A 27,538-nucleotide genomic window follows, 5' to 3' on the forward strand; every position below is an offset into this window, starting at 1 on the left:
TACTTTTGTGTAATAAAGCACATTTTTACAGAGCAGATTTGGGGACAACCTCTCACTCGATTTTCATTAAAGAATAGCCAAGAGTGTTAATGACATCCCTCCAGAAGGCCCTGAAATTTTGTCCCAAGGTTTGGTAATAAAATGTAATATTTCATCACAAGTTTGTTAGAGCTGGGCTTGCTGCCTTTGGGAGAGATTGGCATCAATCTACAACCTCTTCAGGAAAAAAAAAGTGAGAAGCAATTGAGGGAAAAATGAAATGGACCTTGTACTTATAAAGATCTATGCTGGGTAATCTGGCAAGGAGAAGGTCTTCTGATAAACAGGAAAATTCTGACTGAGAATGGGGAGAGAGGAAGAATATTAAGAGAATATTAAGAGAAGAATATTAAGAGAATATTAAGAATATTAAGAGAAGTGCTCTTTCAGTTGAGACATGGACTTCAACATTTATTGAAGTAATTTTTACTAATACATAGTCAGAAGTACAAATTATATGAGAATTTTCTGGGCAGTTGTTGAGATGTACAGACTCCTAAGGTCCACCAAGGGTCTATTAACCAAAAAAGCTCTAATCATCTCGAATCTGCATTTTTAATGAGCACACTATAGTAGAGGCAATTCCTATTTCCATGCTTTAGGACAGAGATACTTATGCCCCCAGTTACTAATAGTACTATCTGTTGTTAAATGATAGTTGAGTTACTCCCTGGGAGTTTCCCAACTCTGAATTCTTTTCCCCTGTCTCTGCCCCAGAATATCCTTCACCCAATTACTGATTGATATGGAGGGAGAGGGGTATTAACAAAAACATGGGCCCCTTGCCTAAATTTAGGAAAACTCAGGAGGGCCATTCCATTTCTAGAAGCTCTGAGGGATAGACTAGGATCTTAGTTTCAAATGCACCTTAAACAACTTTTCCTCTGTCCATTCCTATTTCCCACACTATTTTTCAGTTTTTTTTTTTTTTCAAAAAGCAGACCTAATAAACTACCTGGAAAATAAAAACTTTAATTTCAAAGTATTATTACTGAGGAATTGGATGGAAGACACACTGTAAATAAGTATTTTTCTAGGTGCTTATCTCTAGACTTCAGAAAAATCAACAACAAAAGACCTCAGTCCTGGACTATGGTGTAAAAGTCCAGGAATCTGTTTTAAACTTCATGGGTTGCCACCTACACTCTTAAGTCATTCAAAAGTTGCTGCAGAAGACCAACTGGAAAGGGCGGCTGTAACGAGCATGTTCATTGTGCAAGTAACAGTAGAAATGGTGACCACAAGAAACATCAGCAAGAGAAAAGCAATGGAAGCAATGTTAAATGGAAGCTGCAACAGAGCAAGAAGACAGCTTCAGAGGTAGCTCAGTGGGGTGCCAAGCATATAGAGCAGCATCACAACCCCTCGTGGAAGGAAAGGACTTGGACAGTCACTTCGGAGACTAGGTGTCCTGTAAGAAGTAAAGTCAGTGGAAGACAGGGGCAGTTGGCATTCCAGCAGTCATGTTCATGAGGGTTCACCAAGAGACTCATTATCGATTTGTGGGTTTACTGTTAGAGTCTGGGACAACAAGTGTAGTTGATACATACAAAATAGTCTGCTCATCCTTCCTCATCTTCTGAATTCTGCTCTCCATGGTCACCATGCAGGAGGGTGACTCTGCTTCACAACACACCTACACAGGTGAGGGGGGATACTGAGCTGAGTTTAGCGAATCACAATTTCTTCCTCAAGCCCCCTTGGAGGAGATGACCTAAATGACAGGAAGAAGCCAACCGTGCCAAGTTCATAGAGAAGAGTGCTGTAGGAGCTACAGGTAATGATTCCAAAGTGGGAAAAAGCTTGTCTTGGCTGAGAAACAAAAACTGCCAATATGTAGTGTAGTAAGGAAGAAAGATAGAAGCTCAACAGGAAATCATGGAAACAGACAGAAGGCAGATCGTGTAGGACCTTATGGAACAGGGCGTCCTGAGACAGAAGACATCTGAAAGCTTCTGAGCACACGAGTGACATGATCTCACACTGGCTGTTCCCTGGAGAAATACAGACGAGCAAGTGCAGAAGAAAGATAGATAGGTGTCTCTGACAATAGACACAGGATGATGGCAGCATGGCTAGGGTGGAAGCAATGAGGATGAAGACAAGTGTCCACAATGACTCAGGCCCTAATCTGACCTGTGCCATGGCAAAATCTGAATGTCTCCTTCCAATGCTCAGAACTAATAACAAGAACTCAAATTGGAAGAGTTTTCTGAATTTCTGACATCCTATGAGGTTTGTAAAGGGGAGTCCTTGTAGTTTTCCAGGTAGAGAAATTGGGGTGTCCACCCACAGTCAACCAGAACACGGACAGTGGCTCCAGGACTCAAATCCATCGGATGATAATGCCAGGCTCTTCCTACTGGCCCACCGACCACACTTTAGATGTTCCGAAGCCTTTGTTTTTTCAGATGCAGAATTGTCTGTACTGAGTTCTCCTGGAGGTCAGAACAGACAGTTATAGCAGTTGTCCCGTCTGTGTCTAAAGGAGAAGAAGGCCACCTATTTCTAGAGAAAATCTTAAGGCTGTAGCGAAGCCCCAAATTGGGTGAATTAAAATGCATTTTTGAGGGCTTCCCTGGTGGCGCAGTGGTTGAGAGTCCTCCTGCCGATGCAGGGGACATGGGTTCGTGCCCTGGTCCAGGAAGATCCCACATGCCACGGAACGGCTGGGCCCGTGAGCCATGGCCGCTGAGCCTGCGCGTCCGGAGCCTGTGCTCCGCAAAGGGAGAGGCCACAACAGTGAGAGGCCCGCGTACCGCAAAAAAAAAAAAAAAAAAAAGCATGCATGCATGTTGGAGAAGTAGAAGTTCTTTATATTTGAGTTAAATGTCCCAGTCCTTGGTCTAGTGGTTTGCTGAATAAAGAAAGTTTAGAAAACAGTAAGGAATGAATGAAACAAAAAACGAGGAAAGAAACATTAATGCAGTTAGTTGTTTAGGAAAGAGGGGAGAGAAAAGAAAACTGTGTTAAACCTCTATTATGTGGAAAGTATTCCTTCTAGGTACTTTTCATATGCTATCTTAATTACACAATAACTCTAAGAGGTGAGTGTCACTCCCATTATCATTTAGATGAGGAAATGATGCTCCAAAAAAGTGAAGTAAGTTTCTCAAGTTTCTACAGCTGATGGGTAGCAGTGTCATCATTTGAATACAAGTAAATCTGTAACCAAAGCCAGAAGACACCTTGAATCAAAGCTCTAAACTTGTTCTGGCCTTGTGGACTTCCAAAGTGAGTAATAAGGTAAAACTTCATTTTGGGGTGAGAACTTCAGAATCTCCATTTTTGACATGTTATGATATTTCTTAATGGTGCTGAAAATTTCAGGTACTATGGTAGACTACCCAGGGTGGCTTTTTATTTAAAATCTAAATATCAGAGACTCATAAGCCTTAGAGCTTATAATTTACAATTCCTTTTGGCGGAAATGGATTCAAGCATAGTCTCAATGTCAAATTTAAGAGTAGAGTAACTGCCCAGAAATCGCAGATTTGAGGTTTTCTGCATTACAAATCAGGTCCAAAATATCTGGGTAAAAGAGACCCAGATGCTAGCCTCAGGGTTTATAGCCAGCTGTGAAGCCTTGAGAACAAGGTGGTAAAGTTAACTGAATTGCAGTTTATCTTTTGAGATAAAGATCTTGGACTTTCTACCCTCTCCCTTTCTTTCTTTGTACCTTTCCCCGTTCCAACAAAGATCTGAGGCAGCTGAGTTGCACTGAATAACTTGAAGTTTTCTTTCTACACTGATTCTGCTAATAGCTTCATAAAACTGGCCAATCAACTTTGATTCCAAAAGGTCCTTCATCCAGGACTTTTATTTCCTGAAAGCTTTCATCTGGTTTTTTTTTTTTTGCTGTTTTTTTTTTTTTTTTTAGTTAAAGAGACACTTCACATGTCTGGAGAGATGGGATGGGATGTGTACTTACATGACATACCCATGCCTCTGTTCTTTCTAAGACTGAACACATGTAGTGTAATTTTATCCTGATCTGGTCAAAAAATGATTGCATTTGATGTTGTGACTCAACTCAATCCGAGGCAGAGAAGAAAATGCAACCTTTCCCTTCGTTTATACAGCAGTTGTGCCTCTTTTGAGTCATTGCTGTCATACATTGCCAAAGTTGTTTCAAAGATCAGGCTCACCCACTCACTGTACTTTTCCCCAACATATCAGGATTAAACTCTTTGTTGCCCTGAATAGCAGAGCTAAAATAAGTCACTTAGGCTTGTCTTAGCTACAGTGTGGAGAGCTTTCTGACAGCAAATGGGTAAACCAAACTCTCTTGAGAAGACCCTGTTTCTATAGCTCAGGGGCAGAGACAAAAGATCCTGCGAGCTCCTCCCTCTTTCCCCGTGGTCTTCACATCTGGAGCTGATTACTCAAGGCATAAGCAGGTTAAGCTCTGAGTATTGTTTCTCAATCTTGAGTGAAAACAAATCCAACTTGTGGTGTCAGGCATTGTCTAAACTATGTACTGCAGGATGATAGTGTTAATCCAGATATTAACCAACATCCCTGTGGAAAGGATACCGTAGTTATCAAAGTGTAGAGATTTCTGTACGTAATGGGCCTGTCTTGCTGATTCATAAAGCTCATTAGCACGCTGAAGGTTTGTGAGAATTTCTTCAGTGAAGAAACTTGATATCCTCAGTGTTTCCTAATCACGCCTAAGGATAACACCCTTTTATCTCACGCAAGATCTTTCATCATCTCAGGGCACTGGAATAGCAAGCACTTACTCCATTAAAAGTTTTCTTTCCAAGCACAGAGCCTGGCATATAGTAAACTCCTAATAAATATTTGTAGAAAGTCAAATAAGTACATGAATGAGTGAAATTCTATAAAGTAAGGATATATATTTATCTACACAGACTTGTACTGTGAATAATTTTTTTCTGACACAAGTACATTTAACATCACCCAACCCATGTTTATTGAGTTCCTGCTAGTTAAGAGGCTCTGGGCTAGGAGTTGAGGACTGCAGAATCTAGAACAAGATGATGGTAACACAGTATCATATATGGAAGAGAGATAGTAAGTATATGGTGCTATGGAATATATGTGGCAGTGGTACAGGGTAGATTTCTGGAGAAGGTGATATCTGAGTTGAGTCTTAAATGACAAATGAGAGTTAGCCATGCAAAGAGGTGACTCCACGAATATAGCCAATGTGCATGTATAGGAAAGTCCTCACATGTGCTGTATTTAAGCAATTGTTAATCATTTATGATTACCCATATATTTTATGTTTTGAAGACAAAACTCACTATCAGAAATGCTTTTGTTGGGTAAGAGGACTGAATTTATATTCCAGGAAACCAGATAACAGAGGAACACATGTCAAAAATACCCAAAATATATCAAGGAAAACATGAACCACAAACCAAAACAGGAAATGCAGCGTTTAACATTAAGTTATTAAGTTAAAAATGTGATTTTTTTCAGAATTGTGCATCCTTATTACAGGAATTCTAGTGAATCACTGCTTCACCTTTCTCATAACTGAAAAAGAGCCTCCTACCCATAGATGTTCCTTTCTCTTAATTATAAAAGCCTCACAATCTCTATCTTCTCTTTCTGCCTTAAGTTATAAGTCTGTCCAGGGATAAAGGAGTTCTTTATAACTCCTGGACAGTTCTTTATAAATGGAAAGCTGGGAGCTTGATTTTTTTCTATAGAATTTCAACACTCTGGCTGTTTCTCAAGCTGTACTGGGAGTTTCACTCCCTCACCCACTTTTTTAGTTCACAAGCTTTTACGGAGTTCCTACCATGTGACAAACTATATACTAAGGTCGGAAGATGGGATGCAGATACACTCTCACACAGTTCCTTCTTGCATTGAGTTTATCCACTAGTAAGAGAGACAGATATTAAGCAATCATAGAGATGAAAAAAAAAAGTACTAAAAATGTTCTATTAGATAGAATAGGGGAATGAACCTCATTATGGTAGTTGTGGAAGGCATCCTTGAGGAAGTAATGATTGAACTGGGGCTGAAGCGTAGTATAGAAGATAATTAAACAAAGATGGTGGTGGGAAGGAAATTAGGTTGCGAAAAGCTTTTGGAAATGCCCACAGGAGAGTAAGAGCGTGGTTTGCTGGAGAAACTCAAAGAATTCCTTTAAGGCAAGCAAAATTTATTATTTTTGAAATCCCAGCAAAGTCTGGCACATAATCACACTCAAAATCTGTTTGTTGAATGAATGCCTTAACTTAGTAGACAATGCCAAGGTAACTCTCTTTCTGGCGATAGAGGTATCAGCCCACTGCCCAAATCAAAAAGAAAGTGGAATCCTCACATCACAAAGCTATTCCTGTAAGCAAACTGCAAAGAATGCCACAGATTTTCTTTAAAGAAAATTAATTACTTGAGTCCATCCTTTATTCCTTGTTCTTTTATGTATTCATTTGCTTATTCACCAAATTGCTAGTCACTAAGGAGGATTCAAAAATGATGAAAATATGTGTCACCTTCAGAAACCTTTTGGTCTACCAGGATATTAGGATGTGCACTGATATTCATAACACAAGGCAGAAGAAAAAGCCTGGACTGCATGACAGAGATAAAATGAAATATGAGAGTGAGGGGGAGCAAGAAATCCCTTTAAGTTGAGGCATTTGGGGAAGAAGATGGTAGTAAACTTATGCCTTGAATGAATAATATAGAAGAATTTTGACAAATAGATATGGGGAGGGAAAAAGCCATTTCAGGTTGAGAGTAAAATGCAAACAAAGATAAAGGACAAAGTGTGTGCAAGAGGGAGCAAAAAATCTAGTTTAGTTAGACAGCAAAAATAGGAAGATGAAGGCTTGCAAGAGAGGATATAAGTAGATAATCATCAACCCTGAATCTTTTTTTTTTTTTTTTTTTGGCTGTGTTGGGTCTTCATTGCTGCACGTGGGCTTTCTCTAGTTGTGGAGAGCGGGGGCTACTCATCATTGAGATGCTCAGGCTTCTCACTGCGGTGGCTTCTCTTGTTGTGGAGCACGGGCTCTAGACACGCATGCTCCAGTAGTTGTGGCACGTGGGCTCAGTAGTTGTGGCTCATGGGCTCTAGAGCACAGGCTCAGTAGTTGTGGCACACGGGCTCAGTACTTGTGGTTAGTGGGCTCTAGAGCACAGGCCCAGTAGTTGTGGTGCAGGGGCTTAGTTGCTCTGTGGCATGTGGGATCTTCCCAGACCAGGGCTCGACCCTGTGTCCCCTGCATTGCTAGGCGGACTCCTAGCCACTGCGCCACCAGGAAAGTCCCTGAGTCTTTCTTAAACATTTAATGCTTTTATCTTGTTGACACTGAGATTAAGTTAAACCTTTGTATTCAGAGTTAGACCTTAGAAGGATAATTTTGACAGAAATGTAGAGAATCCATTGGATGAAACTGAAGTGGGGGAAAATGAAGGATTTAGGAAGTGTTTTTAACAGTTCAGGTAGGAAATACAGAACATCTTAACCAATGTGAGAGATGAATTTGAGGGACAAGGCAGAGGTGGAATCAAATGGTCGTAGTGACCTGCTGGTTACAGGGGGTGTAAAAGAAGGCAAAGATAGTATTTGGGCAACTGGAAGGTTGTGATGCTATTCATTAACTGAGGATGTGAAACGAGAGGCAGATTTGGAGGAAATATGATGAGAGTAGCCAAGGAAGTGACTGGAAGAACAATACCAGTTTATTATAAGCACACTTGAACCAAATCATGTTATAACCATAATGTTTGTGTGGGATATTCAAATCCAAAACACCATAAAGTAGTTCAGTTTACAACAATGGTAGCACCCTATTCAAAAATACCTGCATGCACTACGATCTTTCAAATTTAAACATCACATTCTAGTGTTCCTCCCAGTTGGATTATTGTCTTCCATGACCCATCCTGAAATTTACTTTCTGTAGTTAAATTTCAACTCTTACTTAATACACAGCCTATACCTTAATTAAACTTGTCAATTCTGTTTTAAAATCACATATCAGAATCACACCTCTATTGTCCATATTAATTCCCATATGATTCTTTTCATCTAAAAGTCCCTAGTTCCCACCCAACTTTGCACATCTTTAAGAATCACCTCAATACCATGCTATCTCGAAGCCTACCTTTACAGAACTAATTGTACATTTCATTCCTTCTTTTTTTATACCCACTATTTACACTCCTATTATTTCATTTTGTGTCAAAAGCTCATATAATTATATCACTCTTGCACAATTATAAGCTTTTGGGGTATAGAGAAAATGTACACCTCTTGATTATGACAGGTGTTCAGTAAACTTAATTAAAACCAGATATCTACCAACATACATATATGATAATAAAAGTAGAAAAGTTCAATAGGAAAATACAAATTTTTGAATTGAGTTATCATAGAAATTATACTTAGTCTAAGGGAAACAATATAAAATACTAGATTAAAGCAGCACTTCTCAAACTTGAATATGAGTAAGTTTTGGGGATCTTCCTAAAGACAGATTCCAGGGCCTAGCTTGAAATTTTGATTCAATGGGTCTGGGGTGGGGTCACGAAGTTACACTTCTAACAAATTCCCAGGTTATGCTGATGATTTCGAAAGAGGAAGACGTTTGAATAGCGCTAGTTTAAAGGGTCAGTCTGACATCAGAATGCCTGGACTTAAATTCCACCACCACAATTCACTAGCTTTATGATTTTACGCCTCTCATTTAATTTTATCAGTGAGAACTATTCATAAAATAGTTGACCCATAAAATGTGTTTCTGGCAGTGCCTGACACATGGCACGTGCTCAAAAATTAGGTGTCGGTGTGAGAATTCAGTGGTACAAAGAAGTCAACAGATTCCTAAAGACCAGAGTGGTTAAACTGTGGCCTGCAGTCCAGATCCGGCTCACCACCTATTTTGGTAATGCTAGTAAACTAAGAATAGTTTTAAATTTTTTAAATGATTGAAAAGTACCAAAAGAAAAATATTTTCTAACACGTGGAAATTATACAAGATTCAATTTTAGTGTCCATTAAATAATGTTATTGGAATACAGCCACACAAATTTGTATACATATTGCCTATGGATGCAGAGTTAAGTAGTCACATGACAGACCATATGGCCAGGAAAGCCTGCATTGTATACTGTCTGGCTCTTTACCTTAAAAGGTTTACAACCTCTAATATAGCACCAAGTGACTTTTATCAGTAAATTACTGGGACTAGAACCATCACTATTTTGGTGTCTAGAGTGGCAATAATGGTCAATGGCTATAGTGTTCTGTTCTTAACGTAACTGTACCGAGGTAATAAAGGATTCTTAGGAACCGAACAATAAAAAGGATTGGGAAATAAGATGAATTTGAGGGATAAGTAGTAAAATGAATTAATTACCACTAAAGCTCCTCAAACCAGGAAATGCTATTAGATGCCCCAACCCACTTTTTAAAGAAAGCAATATTTATTGTCCTTTTCTGATTATAAAAGCAATACATGATTACGGTACTTGGAAAATACAAAAATGTATACAGAATATAAATCGGTCATATTCCCAAGAGTAGAGATAACCACGTTTAAACATTTTTGTTTTTACAAAATTGGGATGTTAACTGTACAAAATGGTTATATATTTTTAATGTAACATTTCTCCAACAACTTCATATTCTGAGAACATTATGTTTAATGGGTAATAATATTGCATTGTTTGGAAATGCCATAATTCATTTATTTATTTCCCTCATCATTAAATCTTATTTTAAGTTTTTGTTATTATTTGTAAATAATGCTATAACAAACTTGCCTACGACGTCTCTGAAAAATTGGTGATTTTTTTCCCACTATGACAGATTACTATAGTAAAGCAATTTTAGCCTAAATTTGGGCTGTTTTCAGGGAAGGAGAAGAAAGAGAAGATTAAAGAAAGACAAGGGTTGTGTTAATTGGGACTCTCTCTCTCTCTCTCTCTCTCTCTCTCTCATTTTTCCAGATTTCCAACTATACCAACTTTGGAGATTTCTACCTCCTGATTAGTAACATTAAACGACTTCCATTATCTTTGACCAACAATGTTTATTTTTCTGTATACCCCATTCTTAAATCCATACCCTGACAATCAAAATAAAACATTTTGTTTCGTTTTGTTTGAATTCCCGCTTCCCTTAGAAAAAAAGGCAATAATCTTATCAAAAATATTTTATTTACAAAAAAATTCAATTATACTATACATCCTATACTGGAAATACATTGAATAATTGCTAAAATAAATACAGGCAATTAATTCAATCTTTTATAAGAATGAGAGAATTTGACATTTGAATGTTATCAAAGCTTAACTTAGAACATAAATAGTTAAAAAGGCAAACTCAAGTTTTAGTTTCATTTAATGGCATGGTCTGTTTGTTTTCCACAAGCTCCCCAATCAGTGAGAGTCTAAGTTGTAGAACGTTATATACTTTTTTGTGCTCTGAAGGTAGAATGTGCAGGTTTTTTCTTAGACAGGATGGATGAAATATAGAAGTCTACATAAAAAGGAAGCAGAAAGGCAGGAAGCACATGGTTGAACACTTCACATTTCTGCTTCATCACAATACTTTTTTTCTGCAACTCTTCATGTGTTCAATTGTTTTTAACACAGGTCTACACAGCACCAGCTACAAGGCAAGATGGGTCATGTCAAAAGTCAAACTGGATAACTGAGGCCCCGGAGTAGCTAAATTAACCAGGCCGAGGGTCCATCAATTTTTTTTATGTGCCAATTCTTTATACAACTATTAAACCTTGATATCATGTCTACTATGTAAACACATTTATTTAGGTCAAGAACAGAAGAGATGAAGCAATTATCTGTATAATTCAGAAAAAATCTTCCCTAGAAAGTTAAAGAGTACACATGGAGCTTGATTTGGCCAATTTTGAACCTATATGCTTTATCTTTATTATAATTTATCCCACTCACCCGTATAAACCTCATACTAACATGTAAAGTGAACTGACAATCTGGGAAAAAAAAGGTAGGTAAAGTATGTTCAACATATAGACAGGATCCAGTGAATACAGGTCACAGAACAAAATGATGAACTGCAGTGTATTTGTCCAAATTATACCGTCAATTTTTCCCACTTTCCTTTTTACTTAGCCTGGGAAAACACTGTGAGAATCTCCAAAAACAATCTTTGATACCCAGATTTTGTCCACTGCTGGATGCCTAGTATTTTCTTTTGAGAACTGGCATTCCCTTTTTTTTCAATCTTATGAAAAAATTGCACTTTTCTACCCCTTTGGCCTTGATTTTCAATGACTTCTTTTTTGTACACACAAGTATGAATTTCTACTCCCGAAGTGTGACAGGTATATTGGCCTTTTCTAAAAGAAATGAAAAAAAGTTAAAATATTGAGAGTTTAAATACTTTTTCACAGAAATAAACTATTCAATTTTAAAGGTAGAGAGAGAGAGAGAAACATTTTATTCTTTCTATCATGAACATCATCAGTCAACCAAGCTTCACATTTTGGGTAAAAATTTTTTAAGTATGAATTGTTTCAGAACCTATTTTATTAAAAAAAAAAAAAAAGGAAGAACAGGTGTATTTTGGCAGAGAAGTAAAATATAAAATATGCAAAATTTGTTTTAAAATTGGCATACAAAATTTTAAAACACAGTACAATTATATAAAAATACAGCACAGCCAACGGCCTGTAAATTTCCTTTGGCATTTCATTTGGTAGAGTTAAACAGAAAAACCTTTCTAAAAAAAAATTAGCTATCAACACAGTACATAAGTTAGGTTGTATATGTTGAAAGAACTTTTCCTTGAGTTTCCAAAATCCTTTTCTTACATGATAACCCACATAAAGCATGACTAGTGAGGTATATAGGGCAAAACACTTAGGCAGATGTACAATAAGGAAAAAGTGCATAATCAAAGAATTCTTCCCATTTTCATAGAAATATCAGGTTAAATCTGAGTTCTTCTTGATGTATCATTTTACTTTGGCAGAATTAAAATAAACCCATACAAATGTCTTTGTTCAAGTCCCAGCAGCAGTGATATGTCTCCTTTGGTGGCATTATCTGATGCCACAATACCGCACAGTCTCTAGAGGAACTAAGGTTTTGTGTGTGTCTGCATCTGTAACTGCAAACATCAAACGTAAGATCATACGTCAAGCACCATGTCATACTGTTGTCCCTTCTTCCGCCTGCCACATTTATTGATGAGAACCACATACAGTGTCAAAAGCATGACCCAATAGCATGCATACAGCAACGTTCCAACAATTAAAACTGTCTGTTTGGATTCTGAGAATGGCTTTTTAGATTCCTTATAAATGGTGAAAATCACACCACCCAGGAGGATTGTAAACCAAACTGATACTGGAATGAGTCCTATGAAATTAACAACAATGGTTTTCCTTCCAGATGTGCCCCACCCAGCTTTGTTTATCGTTGCAATTGCAAACATCTTGGCAGGAAGTAAACTTGACATGTATAACACTGAGTAGAGGGACATGAAGACCATGACGATATTTCCTCTAAGGCAGCTGGCAAAAGATGATTTTATGAGACCCACTAACTGGACAGTTAACAAGAAGAGGAGGATGTTCCAAATTTTACCCCTGTAGAAAAGCTGGATTACTGTGGCAATGAGAAAGAAAGGGAAGAACCCAGTGATGACTGCTTCATAGGTCATCCACAAGTGATGTTTATGAAACCACATGGCATTGTACAGCCACTCTCGGAAGTAGGACTTGCTCCAACGGGTCTGCTGGTTTAACCATCTGAGATATTCTATAGGTGTTTCAGTAAGGCACTTGGATCGAGCTGTGTATTTTGTTGCATAGCCCAGACTCAGCACTCGGTTCGTTAGATGCCTGTCATCTCCAAAACTACATTGGCTGCCCATAAATTCTTGATTGTACCAGTCTTCCACAAATTCATGCAATAAGGAGTTTCTGTACATTCCCAGAGGTCCACTAATGCACTGGACACATCCAAAATAAGACTGACAGGCCCTTTCTATGTTAAAAGCCATCCAGTATCTCACACTGCTTAGGAAAGATATCCAGGAATCATACTTGTTTAAAATCTGCAAGAAAAATAAAAGTAAAAATAATTAAATAAAGGTAAGCCCCAGCTAAAAATTCCAGCAAAATCTGCACCATTGTGAGGTTACTACCTAGAGTAATGTTTGTTGTTTTTGATGTTGTTTTTTAATAAATTTATTTATTTATTTATGGCTGCATTGGGTCTTCGTTGCTGTGCGTGGGTTCTCATTGCGGTGGCTTCTGTTGTTGCGGAGCACGGGCTCTAGGCACACAGGCTTCAGTAGCTGTGGTTCGAAGGGTCTAGGGCACAGGCTCAGTAGTTGTGGTGCACAGGCTTAGTTGCTCCATGGAATGTGGGATTTTCCCGGACCAGGGATCGAACCCGTGTCTCCTGCATTGGCAGGTGGATTCTTAACCACTGCGCCACCAGGGAAGCCCATGTTTGTTTTTTTTATCCTTCTATTTAGCCTCTTTCCTTTTTTTAACACAATTTTACATTATTTTCTTTGATTCTATATACTATATTAATTTGATAAGTTGGGTGTATGTGTTGGGACTTCTTGACAATAATTTTTTTCTACTCCATCACTCTCTGTTCTCTTTTGTTATGTGTTTTGTTTCTTTTTCTTGTTATGTTATAAAATTGAGATTTTTTTCGGCTTTGGTTCTCAGCCCTTAAATTATTCTCCCACTGGCAGTCCAGTGGTTAAAGGTTTCGCCTTCCAATGCAGGTTGCGGGGGCGTCCATCCCTGGTCGGGGAGCTGGGATCCCACCCACACGCCTCACGGCCAAAAAACCAAAGACATAAAACAGAAGCAATATTGCAGCAAATTCAAAAGAGACTTTAAAAAAATGGTCCACATCAAAAAATCTTTAAAAAAAAATTATTCTCCCACTTCCTTACTATCTAATATTTGAAAGTTTTTAAGTCCTATGCTCTTCTCTTTTCAACTCATCCAACTCTATTATTCTCCTTCCTCCCCAGTTTTAGCAATGCCAGTGATAAAAGGGTTTGCTCTGGCTTCACCCCAGATCTGGAATCCTGAAATAATGCTCTACACAAAGGCTATTAAAATTATTAGTTTTGGGGGGCAATATTTCTTAATTCTCTCCTCTGTCTCAATTTTATTCAGTTTTCATCTGGGTTTTACATGCTTCCTTTTTATCACCAGGGTATTTCTTTGTCCATCTAGTGCACTTTCTTTGCCTTCACTATTACCATGCATGTAAATATGGGTTATACAGCAACACAATACCTACATTTAAAGTCAAAATTCCACGTGCTTCTCACATCTTTGGCTAAAATCTAGTGCACTTTTGCAAAGAGCTCACTTTAATCTTCATATATTTTCACATATTTGTTTTCCCATTCCATAAATTTCAAATCACCTTCATTAATATTTGTTTCACTTATTGTTTCTCCATTGATAGCAAATAATAATAATTGGAAAACTCACTTAATTGTTCCTTTGACTTTCTCTCTAGTGTAAATTTGAGACACTGTTTCTCTTTTTTTTCCTTTGTATTCCAATTTGGATTTTTGACCAACCATATATTGTTCAGCTTTTAAATACATAGTTATATGACATAGATTCCATCTCCTGCCATACCTCCATTTCTTAACCCTTGTACTAAATGAATTCCAACATCATTTTACCAGAACATTAAGTTGTGGCTCAAGAAGATATGGCAGAAATTATTACACATTTACATTATAGTTTATATAACTTATCAGCCACTACATACTTGTGTTATAACCCAGGATTAAGCAAAGCAATCATAAGTTACTTCAATTTAGACAGCAGAAGAGGTATAAAGTGGGTCCAAGGAACATTCTAGTATGTCTCTGGCACCAGAAACAATATCTGGCACAGATTTGGGTGTATAATAAACGTATGTTCAAAGAATCAGTGAGTGAGGGTACTACTAAAAGTGACTCATGCAAAAAGTGAGCTCATGTACCTGGACATCTCCCCCGACACCTCCAACCATGGGATCTTCTTCTAAAACTTTTACCATCTCCACAGATGAGGCAGGGTCAAGCATGGTGTCTGAATCACAAACCTGCAAAGAAGAAAGTAAGAAGTAAGTTCAAGAAAAGAAGATGATGAGTGTACTCCGTGTAGTCAAAAGTGGGCATATATATTATGCCTTCAGCCTATCATCACAAGGCCTCAATAAGCGAGTAACACAGGGATGAGAGTTTGCTACATGATGGCCAACACAAAGAACCTGCAAACTCAATATTTAAGCTAATGACATGGCTGGATAGAACAGCTAAAGTGATGACCTAGGCATGTCATGTAGGGTGACCAGTTTTGCCTGGTTTGCCATGGATGTACGCAATTTTGGCAATGAAAGTCTCATGTCCCAGGTAACATCCTAGATTTCCAGGACTTGGAAAACATCTTGGGTTGGTCACCATAGATATCTCTTTTTTTAAAAAAATTGCCTTCCATAAGGCTTTTAGATATCTTATCCCTCAGGTCTGAATGATGATAGGAAACTCCTATGACAGTATTGAAAAAAAGGCATGTTTAACAGTGATTATTTTTCTCTATTTTAATATGGTGATTAAGACAGGAAAGCAGTTCTGCTAAGGCTGGTTGTATAATTAGTTCTGAAGCAAGATGTCCATTTGACCTGGGCTTAGCTGATGACATTCCATTAGAAAGGAAACTAGCCTGATGGTCAGTCCACCTTTTTATTTTAGAGTATCAAGTATTCGTCTAGCTCTTTACATACAGAAGTAGATGTTAAATTATCTTAAGCTTTTCTAGAAGTGCTAATTATTATTCTTAAAAACAAACTTTATACAGGACAAAAAAACAATTTTGAAACCAAACCAACTACAACTTCAAGAAAATTATTAGGATTTGTCTATACCCATTAGCCGCTCCCAGAAATTTCTACTGGAGGCCAAAGGTACAGGGTTATAAATAGTACTTTTCTTCCCAAGCTGATTTATGAACTTATTGAATGAAACAGAAAAATAAAGGAGAGGAGAAACCAAAATATGACATGTATACTCATAAAGCTGATATGGAGAATAGGGCTTATATCAATGGAGTAGCAGACTTTGCAACTATGTTCCCCAGAATTAGACTGATGTACCAATTCCAAATAGCATCTAAGTGGGACTAGTCTCCTCCTCAAGACAGTTAATGCCCCTTCGAAAGGGATGGCAGATGCCTGCTCCTTCATGGCGGCTCACTTCTAGAAGAAAGGGGGAAGAAGGAGCTAGGCTACCCCTTACTCCTCCCGTACTCACCAATCAGATTAAGTCACTTCTCTTAGGGAGATATTAGGTACGTTACACCTGTGGATGGAGCTTCCTTCACATGATCAAAGAAAATCAAAAGTAGGAAAAGAGCTGTCACCTCTCTATTCCTGGTTGATATTAATAAAATAGTATCCTTTTCTGGAAAATGCAGCCAGGCCCAAGTAGACATAAAGTGATGAAAATTGACATGTAATGAACCAGTTTCACATCCCCATCTAAGCAATAAATGATATGATTGGCAGAGACGGGAGTGTTATCTGCAATTCCACTGTTTTTCTATGTAGTCTGGCTACATTTATGAATTTAATCAAGATTTAGTCTCCTTATTTATATAAAAAGCAAGTATTTGTGCAGTTCTCAGAGCTGCTTCATAAAAATAGTACGGATTTGATATACCAGTTTTGAATGAAAATAATATTTAGAAGCATGAACTCTGAGTTAAAGGGGATTTTATATGTCGGAGGAGTCCCTCACATACATAGCCAGGAAGTCTCAACATTTAAAAAAGAGTGCCTATCTTAATTTTATTAATAGTTTTTTTTCTGAAAAACATTAATATATATTAATAAAGAATGTTGGTGAAAAGAGCAATTCAAATGCATTATTGTAACATGACTTAAGGAGTATATAGGGTATCCAATTATTAAAAGTGAAATCATCACCTCTCTGGACTCAACTAATTATAACAATTTTAAAGTTAATTTCTGAATTTTGTATATTACTTTACCTATTTAGAAACAGGCATTTTCTAAATAACCTACTGCCCCATTTTTTTGGAGGGGGCATTCTATTTTGGTCTGCATGGTCTTACTTATTTTAGAGGAAAAAAATAGACAGCAGCTAGGCATTAGTATTCCATTAAAAAAATAGGATTTTTCTAATACTTCAGTTTATACTCAAGGGTCCCAAGCCTCAGAAACCGAAGCAAATTCCTCCAATAGCGATATTTTGCCTCTCTCATGCCTTGTCTGTCACTGTTTGGTATACGGCTATAAGCCTGGCAGGCCAGTAACTAGGGTAGTAGAAAGTGAAGGCATAATTTCAAAGCCACCTTTCCACCTCTCAGCATCCAGAGTTTATGGCCACACCCACCTCTATTGACTCAAGCTGGGAAAGGTAAAACCAGAAAGCTAAAATAAGACTAAAAACAACAGGAAGGGGGCAACCTAGAATTAATGTTCAAGTAACTCCGCCTGCTTGTAAGATAAGCAAGCCAAGGGAACTGCCTCTGTGAAATGACTAAACTTGAACCAAACTTCTGAGGTTCTGCATATCTAAATTGGCCCTGCCCCTCCCAGTTTCCAACAGCAAAGTGCCAGAAGTTCTCAGAGAGATTGTTCACATGGTGAGTTTAACTGTCAGAAGGGAAAGCTCTCAGAAATCTCCTGGGAGGGGTTTGTTATAGTGGGATCAAAGAGTTTTCTAAAGAAGTTCAATTTCTGGATGTTCTTTGGTGATAGAATGCCAACTAGAAAACCACCGTCGATGACAGTCTGTGAAAGCATGTATGTTCATGGATATAACAGTATTAATTTGTTTGTGTGTAAAGGGTATAACTCTAGCCCTTCTTAAAATCAGTCTAGTAAAAACAGGATTTCTAGCTGTCTCCTCACCAATTAATGAGAAGTGTGCGATTTCATGAATGTTGGCTGTTTAGCTCTGGGCTAGAAACTGTGGGAGAAATACACCAGTTCACAAGGAGCTTAACCTCACACTGGGAAAAACCACAGGACTGATTTGCACACAGGAAACAATTGGAGAACAAATCAAAATGTCTTTCTGTCCACGCTGAATGTATCACTGTAATTTGTTTAAACTACATGATCGCCAGTCACAAGATTTCTCACTAGGAGATATGGAAATGAGGCAAAGTCACTAAATTTTGACTAAAATGAGTGGAAAATGTCAAGACAAGAAGACGTTATTGGGAGGAACCAGCCACCTCAATCATAACCACAGAATCATCGGCTAAATTGCTTAAGACCATGGCTCCCCGTCCTTCACTGTTCTAGCCAAGAGACAGTGCCGCCGCTTTCTCTGTATCTAAAACAGGAGTTGGCGAACTAAGGTCTACGGACGAGTCTGCCTTCCCACCAATTTCTATATGGCCTGGGGGTTAAAAATAGCTTTTACCTTATTAAATAGCTGAAAAAAAATTGAAAAAGAGTTTTTTGTGACACATGGAAATTATATGAAATTCAAATTCCAGTGGCCATAAATAAAGTTTTATTGGAACCCAGTCATGCACATTCAGTTTCATATTATCTATGGCTGCTTTCACACTAAAACAGCAAAGTTGAATAGCTGCAACACAGACCATATAGCCCGCAAAGCTTAATGGTTTCTCTCAGGCCTTTTACAAGCAAGTATGCCAACCCTGAGCCTAAAAGAATTGGTTGGGGAGCCGGGGGTGGGTCTCTTTCATAAAAAAACAAAGAACAAACTAAAAGAGCAAGTTGAGATAAAGTATGTTCTAAGTCCCCATTTAACTCTACTAGAGGTTTTTACGATTGCCTCTATCTCCTATTCTTATAATAGGCCAAGATTTGACTATTATAACAAATCAAGAGGCTTACTACTTTTATGACCTTGAACAAACTGTTACCATCATCATGGTACCAGAGTGACACACTGTATGTAAAAGTACTTGGTAAATTACAAAAGCTCACAGAAAAGTCATATATGCCATTAGTATAGGGTAATAATCTTTAATTGTTTATACTTGCTAAGTAAACCCACTTATTACCATGAACAGGTGACTCAGTAAAGAGAATCACCAAAAGGAACATGAGAATGGATTACATATCAAGAATATCTTGGGCTTCCCTGGTGGCGCAGTGGTTGAGAGTCCGCCTGCCGATGCAGGGGACACAGGTTCGTGCCCTGGTCCAGGAAGATCCCACATGCCGCGGAGCGGCCGGGCCCGTGAGCCATGGCCGCTGAGACTGCGCGTCCGGAGCCTGTGCTCCGCAATGGGAGAGGCCACAACAGTGGGAGGCCCGCGTACAGTCAAAAAAAAAAAAAAAGAATATCTTATCACAATGAACAAGTTCAAATGTATCCAAAACACCTAGAGCAGTTAGATATATAAATTGCTATAAATGTGTTAAATAAGCTGTTAGACTGAAGTCCATTCCAATTTATCTCACTGATCTTAAAGTTAATCTACCTCACAACAATTTAAATCAAAATATCCTGTAGAAATATTGTTAGTTATTCTACCATATGTTTTTCAACTTCTAAGACCCAAGTCTAAAATGCTGAGTATCCATGTTTCACCTTGTTTTAAACATATTTCCTTTCAGACTGACTGGTGGATTCTCCACCTCTGCCTGCCCCGCACCACTTCAAGGGGCTCTGAGAGCTACACAGCAACAGGAAGCCTTAACTATTCTGGCTGCCTTCGATGAGGAAACAGGCTGAGGATTAATCAAGACTCATTCTGTTGCTACTGCTTTCACCCTCTGCCTGCTTGTAAACCTCAATCCTTTCTTAATCTTGACCCTTCATCTTAACCTGAACCCAGGGAGATGATTTATTTCAACCATGTTTGAAGTTTACTATTGGTCATGATCCCACTGCCCAGTTTCCCTTCCAAAACTTAACCACATAGTAAATGGAAAGTATGGAAAGTAAATGGAAAGTACCCCCTACCCCCTCTTTCCCCCTAGTGAAAAGAAGTCAGCCAGAATTTTAAAATTCACCGATAGTTATGTACTGGCAAACACAAGATGGTGCTAGCCCCCAGAACTCCTAACAGTACAATGCCAGAGTAAACACACTACTGAAAGGAAAAGAAAGCACTATGCAAAACCTTGGAATCAGACAGATCTGAGTCCCAATCCACAATTGACCAGTTATATTCCCTTGGACTAGCTTTGTAACCTTAAACTCCTTACCTCACCTTTCTAAGTCTCCATCTCTCAGGTGAAAAATATGGATAAGCACATCCACCTCATAAGTTTGCTGTAATGGAGAATTAACTAGATAATGTATGTATGGCAGTTATAAGGGCTAGCTCATAGTAAATGCTCGTTAAAAGGAAGACATATCTACTAAGAAGTGATCATCAAAACCAGAGGCACAAACTAAGAACACTAGTCCAATGAGGGAAGGGGTCCTTCTTATCTGTACTGTAAATAAACCATGACTCGCTCAGAGAGCAAAAACTAATGCCTTGTCCAATGCCCAACAAATTTAAATTAAACAAGCTGGATTATTGAGCAGGCAATATAAAAATCCTTAGATTGGGCTGACTACTAGGGAAAAAGATTAGAGAGCAGTTTATGGCAGACTGTGAGTGGCAAAAACAAAATCATAGGATGTAAGAATTTTAGGACTAAAAAGACCTTTTGAAATTAATCAGTGAGACCATTCCAGGAAAAAATAAATGCTCTCAAAGAAAATACAGAAACTCTTTTGGGGGCGAGGGATGGGGGATAGGGAAGATGATTCTCTCGTAGTAATTTTGTTTATGGTATAAGACCTCAAATCTAGCCAATAAAAAGCCTCTAAATCATAAAAACCTCAACAATTTGGCCCTTATTTGTTGCTCTTTTTAAAAGGAATTGGGAAGATACATACCTTTCTTGTTAGAATGTGTTACCCAAATTGTTATAAAGTGACATTTGCCTTCACGCAACCTAGAATCTTTTTAAGACATTAAGGAGTCATTTGGTTTTTCTCTTTTCTTTTTCGGGAAGGCTTATACACAAGTAATAGTTGTTGGTGTAAAGCAAAGGTGACAAGCCAGCTGGAAAAATGAGAAACCAAATGTTGTCACCTCTAGGCTTAAGCCAGGAAACACCCTTATTCCAAATGGTTGGAAAGCACATAATGGTTGCCTTAAATCAGGGTTTACATTCAAGAACCCAACTTTGAGGGAAAGTGTAGATTAAAATGAAAAGAAAATTCTAATGCTATACTCCCTTTTGTGTGGTTGCTGTTGTTTGTTGTTTTTGTTTGTTTGATCCCAATCTTGAAAAGCATACATATGTTGCTAGAAAGAAATTAAGACAGTCCTAAGTTAGAGTCTTTAGCTAAAAGTGATCTCAGAAATCATCTCTTCTACCAGTTGAGGCCCGTAGCAAGTAAACAGTTAAATCAAGAATTCAGATTTCCCCATTCTTATTTCAATGTGCTCAATTTCATTCTCTAAGATGAAGTATACAAAGTCACGTTAACATTCTCAACATGACCCTTCAGAAATTTTCAGAAAATAGGAACCAATCAAATGTTATACGCAGTCAATCCTCATTATGCACGGTAGTTATGTTCTACAAAGCTTCCATGAACAGTGAGTTAGCAAATACTAAAAAATTGCTTCTAGTGGACATACAGAGTTAGGTTCCTCGAAGTCTCTGGTCACGGCATCTTTGTCTAGTGATCAATACCTAACCTTGTTGTATCTGTGCTTACTTGTTTATTTGTGTCACCTTATTTAATATGTATTATTGATTCATTAACATTGAGCTCATGTCCAGCAGCATTGTAACTCATGCCTGAACAAAGTTCACCTAACAAACCTATTTTCTCCATAAGGCAATTATAGCCTTCTTGTGTTACTATCACTAGACAACATTTCAACACTACACTTGGGGACCATTTTAAACAGCTACATCAGCAACCAAAAGCACAAAAATGTGAAAAACATAATATTAAATAGACTAAAGAAGCTACTTGTTTACAGTATAAAAGGTAAAACAAAAAGGCAAAGCATAATCTTGTGTGACCTCAGCTGGGAACATGCACATCAGATGACTCACTTTTTTTTTGCCATTCTGCACATGTCTGCAAATGATCACAAAAGCACTGCAACTACTGATTTTCGGGTAATAAATACATTTTAGTCAGTAGGTTAACTTGGAAATACAGAATCCATGAATAATAAGGGTCAACTCTACTATTATGAATGATTTAGTCTTACTTTCCTTCTGCTCAAAGAATCTTGGATAGCTATGGTACTGCCAGATTAAATTAATAATAAAATTGCTTCCTATAATCTTCCCTTTTAGAAAATGTTCATACTTATTGTATAACTTTTACCTGGGAAATTCTTAATACACACATCAGACGATACTGCTTTTTTCCTTTGTTATATAGACTGGTGGCCACTTACGTGGAAATATCAATGTTCAGTGAAAAGAGATATAAATAAAGTAATTATCTAATCTATATATCAAAAGACACTTTAAAAGTCTTCTGATATTGTTAAGTAAAAAATACAGAAAAGTAAACATGATATAATCTCAAAATTGTTTTTAAAATAAGGAAAAATAGAAGAGTATATGCTGGAAAGTATTAAATTTGATAATCTATGTATGGGTCATGTATTCGCTTCAGATGATTTTTTTAAATTGAAGTATAGTTGATTTACTATGTTTCATGTATACAGCAAAGTGATTCAGTTATACATACATACATATCTATTCTTTTTCAGGTTCTTTGCCATTATAGATTATTACAAGATATTGAATATAGTTCCCTATGCTATACAGTAGCTCTTTATTATCTACTTTATAGATAGTAGTGTGTATCCGTTAATCCCAAATTCCTAATTTATCTTTCCCCTCTCTGCTGCAGATTATTTTAATTTTGCTCATTGCACTTTTCTACATCATTGAAAAAGTTTCTCCAGAAAATACTTTGATTCAAAATTAAGAAAATCTTCCTCATTCACCTCCTTATTTCTCATTCCCTGTATTTGATTTTCTCACTTTATTTTTCTTCTGCTGCTTTTCTATCTTATCTATCCCTGGAAGCAGCCACTAGCATCATAGATGAATTTCCTACCATGTTGGCTTCGTCTTAAACTAAAGCTTCCCTCCATGTTCTATGTCAGCATTTATTATTTGAGAGGCTACAAGGCTGAAAGAGTAATTACTATAGAAGACTAGAGATGAGAGAGGAGAGATATAAGAGGTGGTGATGGAGAAAGGCTTGCTCTGAAAGAAAACAGAGGGAGCCAACCCAGAAGGCTCAGGAGTGCAGGTAGAAAGGTTAACCTTGAGATAGGAGGTGAGGTGTGGTACCCTTGAGACTGTAAGCAGAAGAGAGTCAGATCTTGACGGCCTTCACAGCCTGTACTTTTGCTGTTCTCTTTTGTAGAAGGCAAGATCATCTGTTTGTAGTTAAGCAGGGAGGAGTTTGGGTAAGGCCCTAGGAGAGTGATGAAGATGTGCAATAACAGACGCGAGAGGAATAAGCAAGACATCTATTCAAGATCAAGTGAAAAGAGTGCTGACTAGTGCTGAGGATCCAGCTGCAACTGGAAACCAATCATTTTGGCCATCTCTCTGCACAGTTAAACAGTGTTCTCTAGCCAGGTTAGCAAGTATGAGCAGATGGTCCATTTCTTCCCCTAGCCCCCATTCTCTCTTGTGTATTAGCACCTGAATTTTGCTTCCTTCCATCCCTAACCAACTTGAACTCCACATTCAATCACTTGTAATATTCAGGAGCCAACATCCTCAAACCCCTCCCTCTTCGTCTTTCTGTGGCTTCTGCTCTGTAACACTTGGGCCCTGGGTCAGTCAGAAGGAAGGATGAGAGTACTATATTAGATTGAACTTTATGCAATTTCTGTTTTTACAGGGCATCGATGAGGCATGGCAGGATAGTATTTACTAGTTTCAGAATGCCAAAAGGTTTTTTACCCCTGTTTGAGTGCTCTGAATGGACTGGAAGTCTCAAGTGGATTTGGTGCCCAGATAACAGCTGCTGCTAGGGTCAGTCTATCTGGAGGCTTCAGCCTGAAGGAAGGAAAGTTCTCAAGCCTGATGAGGGCACTAGCAAAAAGCCTACTCTAAAATTTTATATTTTGTATTAGTTTTTCCTGGACGGGCACAAGTCAAGTTGTCAAGGATAAAAACAAAATTCCAAACAAAATGTTGGGAGAAGGGGCTTTGGGAGAAGCAGGTTAAAAAACAAAGAGAAAACTCTCACAATAATGTCATGATTAGAAAGGACAAATGTAAATTGTTTTAACTAGAATTAAAGGCAAAACATCAAAACAGATGTTTTCTCATTTTAGGCCCAGAGCTTCATTCTTCAAATCCTCTGTAAGTTCCCTAGCCATTCCTTATTTAAAAGTTTCATTTTATCCTCTCATCTGGGCCTGAAGGTGCAATAGGTAAATATGTAAAAATGTCTTGGTTTAACTAAAACAGCCTTATTTGTGAAAGTTCTAGAAATTAGGAGACACTTGGGGTTGAAACTCTAATCAACTCCCTTTTATGCAGATGGTATGAACTGAAGAAATACCTCAAAATTCTTCAGATATTAGCTAAATTAACAACATGTTAATTAGCAATTGACATGTAGTATAGTTTTCAAGCAAGGACTAGATAATCATATAAGAAATAATACTTTAACAGCAAACGCTTTAATAATATTAACAATGCCATTATCAACAACTTTTGCTAAGCCCCTTTGGATACATAATTTGAAATAATTTTCTCAAATCCCTTGTGAGATTTGTTCCTTCTAATCAGGTAACTGAGGTTTGGGAGGTGGTCTTGCTCAAGGTCAACCAGCTACAAATTGTTAATTAGAACCTCAGTCAATTGACATTGAAGCCAGTGGCCACTGCCATCCCATTACACAGGGAGACACACTGGGCATCACTTTGCGTTGATAAATCCCATAAAACATATGATGGGTCTTCCAAAAACAAGGATTTCACATTTAAGAAAAGAGGAAAAGTGTCCGGATGGATATTGAAGCCAGAGATAGTTCTCCTTTCTCAATATCATCATGAATAAAATCTAACTAAAATATCTGCACAAAAGTACAACTAGAAAACTCACATGTACCCTATTAATGTTCTAAAGAAGAAACTTTCAGTGAGAACTAGAAGAGGAGAAACCGTAGAATTAGCAGTCAGGGAACTAATGAGAGACACAGCCTGTCTAATTTTCATGCAAGCAAACACCATCACAAATGCTTTCAAAGGTCAAGTTGCACGGAGTGAGGTAATGCTGTTTGGGGAGTGAAATAAACATGACTTAGATTTTGTTCTGGGAAGGTTGTTTCTTTGTGTTTGTTTTCCTTTTCCCTTTTTCTTTTTCTATGTGTTTCAGTTTTGAATTCCTACACTTTTAAATCAAAATTGTTTTCATCGCCCCCATTTTGCCTAGTCTCTGTGAAAACTATTTTATAGCTTCCCCTTGGCCCTGCAGATTTTCTCAAGCTCATTCTGCCGGAGGAGACACTATTTTCTTACAATGCTGGAGATTTTAAGAGTGTGGAAAATGAGGTTGGAATTGATTTGGCAGAACCAAGGGGGCAGAGAAGGTAAGGGAGGGGAAGAGAAGGAAGGAAGGGTCTCACGTTCAAAATAATCTTGATTTCCAACCAATAACACTGCACAAGCTAAGCATTTTCATAGATAGATTTAACCGTTTTACAAGATTTTTTTTCTCTCTTTCAGAATGTGCTTTCAACAGTCATGCTGTTTTCAGATGAACTGAAAGAAGCACTGTGTCCAGAAGGGACAAGGATGGACTATAGCATATGACTGGAGAGATACAAAAGATGCTTTATTTAAATGTGTTTGTCCTGGCAGATGTGGAAACCTACCTGAACATAATCCACACTTCGTCCCAGTGCTCTGAAAGCCGTGTACATGACTTCTCTTTTTCCACCCCATTTTTGCATGATGCAAATACTCTTGTTGGACAAGACCAACTGGGTGACATGTTGTGAGCTTTCTTTATGTGACTCATCCGTCTCACCAGGACCTTTCACGTGAAAGTTGTTTTTCCAGATATAAGTGGCTGATTTATCCCTGCCCATGACTTCGCTGAAGATGTCCATCATGTAAAGGTCATCTTCCGAATTTCCATCTATGACCATGACAACTTTAATTCCAGGGTAGGTTAGCCTTTTCACAGATTGCAAACATTTCCGTAAGTAGTCTGGATCTTCTTGATATGCAGCAATGCAAAGAGCAACAGTTTTGTTCAACTTAATGGGGGTTTCTAGAGATTTTTTCATTTTTCGGTGCTCCAAAAAGGCAAACAGGCTTTGGATGATGAGGTGTGATGCTAAAAAGGCACCATATAGTCCAAAAGAGAAATAGTAATTATCTGTTTGGATAAATTGGTAGCCAACAATATAAGCAGCTGTGATTCCAAGGAGTAGAGAAACTCCAAAAAGTGTGGTTCCAATTATTCTCAGGATACATAGAAACCTCTCACAATGCATCTGCAAAATAATCACATGATATACTTGGTTAGCCACTCTTGTCCCATACTTGTTGTATACCTGGTATCACAGGGAGAGCATTGGACTAGAAGCATTCCAGGTGTTCTAACCTTGAGTTTCTCACTTAACTAGTTGTATGACTTTCTGCATCTCAGTTTGCTCATCTGCAAAACAGGGATAAGGATGCCCTTTCTGCATACCTCAGAGAACTGTTTCAAACATCAAATGAGAGGATGATGCAGTGTACCATTGAAAACCGTAATGCACATATGCATTAGTTTTAGTACATTAGATCATTTGTCTAAGGATGCACTCTATGTATGTGGTCATAGCTAAGCATAAGATCTAAATATTTTGTGAGCCAGGCACTCTTTCTTCTTGTGCCATCGTGTTCCCTCACCACAATACTGACCAGTGAAAAATCTACAGGTTTTGCTAAATTTCTTATGTGTAGTTTTTTTTCAATACATTTATTTATTTTATTTATTTATTTTTGGCTGTGTTGGGTCTTCGTTGCTGCGCACGGGCTTTCTCTAATTGTGGCTCGTGGGCTCTAGAGCGCCGGCTCAGTAGTTGTGGCGTACGGGCTTAGCTGCTCCGCGGCATGTGGGATCTTCCCGGACCAGGGCTCGAACCCGTGTCCCCTGCATTGGCAGGCGGATTCTTAACCACTGCGCCACCAGGGGAGTCCCTCTCATGTGTAGTTTTATCTCATCTCCAGTGGAAATCCCTCAGCTCACACCTTTCCCATGCAGCTAGCCAAGGTTGAACGTAAGGATACGTGGATTCTATCCTTCTAGGTCTTCCATCAACTAGCTCTGTGACTTCGAGCCAGTTGCTTTTCCTCTCTGGGCCTTGGTCTTTAAAAATCTGTTAAATGAGGGCATTTAGACTCAATTATTTCCCAAGTCTCTGTTGCCATTAAAATTTCTTTATGCATAGATATCCTACACAGACATTTATCAAAGCCCCTGAAATTCTGTATTACATTCCTTTGTTCAAATG

The 27,538-nt window shown here is 38.1% G+C and overlaps 1 protein-coding gene across 1 annotated transcript; it reads right to left on the reverse strand.

Moving 5' to 3' along the window:
- Positions 1-12,154: 12,154 nt before the first annotated feature.
- On the reverse strand, positions 12,155-26,533 carry HAS2 (hyaluronan synthase 2). The gene is made up of 3 exons (XM_060035299.1): positions 25,907-26,533; positions 15,007-15,108; positions 12,155-13,084 (listed from the first exon to the last, which is right to left on the reverse strand). Exons 1-3 carry the CDS (start codon positions 26,531-26,533, stop codon positions 12,155-12,157), a joined length of 1,659 nt encoding a protein of 552 aa, XP_059891282.1.
- Positions 26,534-27,538: the final 1,005 nt, after the last annotated feature.

The sequence above is a fragment of the Delphinus delphis genome, chromosome 17 (genome assembly GCF_949987515.2).
Source record: "Delphinus delphis chromosome 17, mDelDel1.2, whole genome shotgun sequence".
Taxonomy (NCBI): Eukaryota; Metazoa; Chordata; class Mammalia; order Artiodactyla; family Delphinidae; genus Delphinus; species Delphinus delphis.

What these genes read in the sequence shown, in the direction of transcription:
- HAS2 (XM_060035299.1), bottom strand. Translation starts at nt 26,533, where the DNA reads ATGCATTGTGAGAGGTTTCTATGTATCCTGAGAATAATTGGAACCACA. An exon ending in GAAGTGTGGATTATGTTCAG is followed by an intron (nt 15,109 to 25,906) that starts GTAGGTTTCCAC and finishes TCTTCTTTGCAG; the next exon opens with GTTTGTGATTCAGACACCAT. An exon ending in GTGTCGGGGGAGATGTCCAG is followed by an intron (nt 13,085 to 15,006) that starts GTACATGAGCTC and finishes TTTTTCTTGCAG; the next exon opens with ATTTTAAACAAGTATGATTC.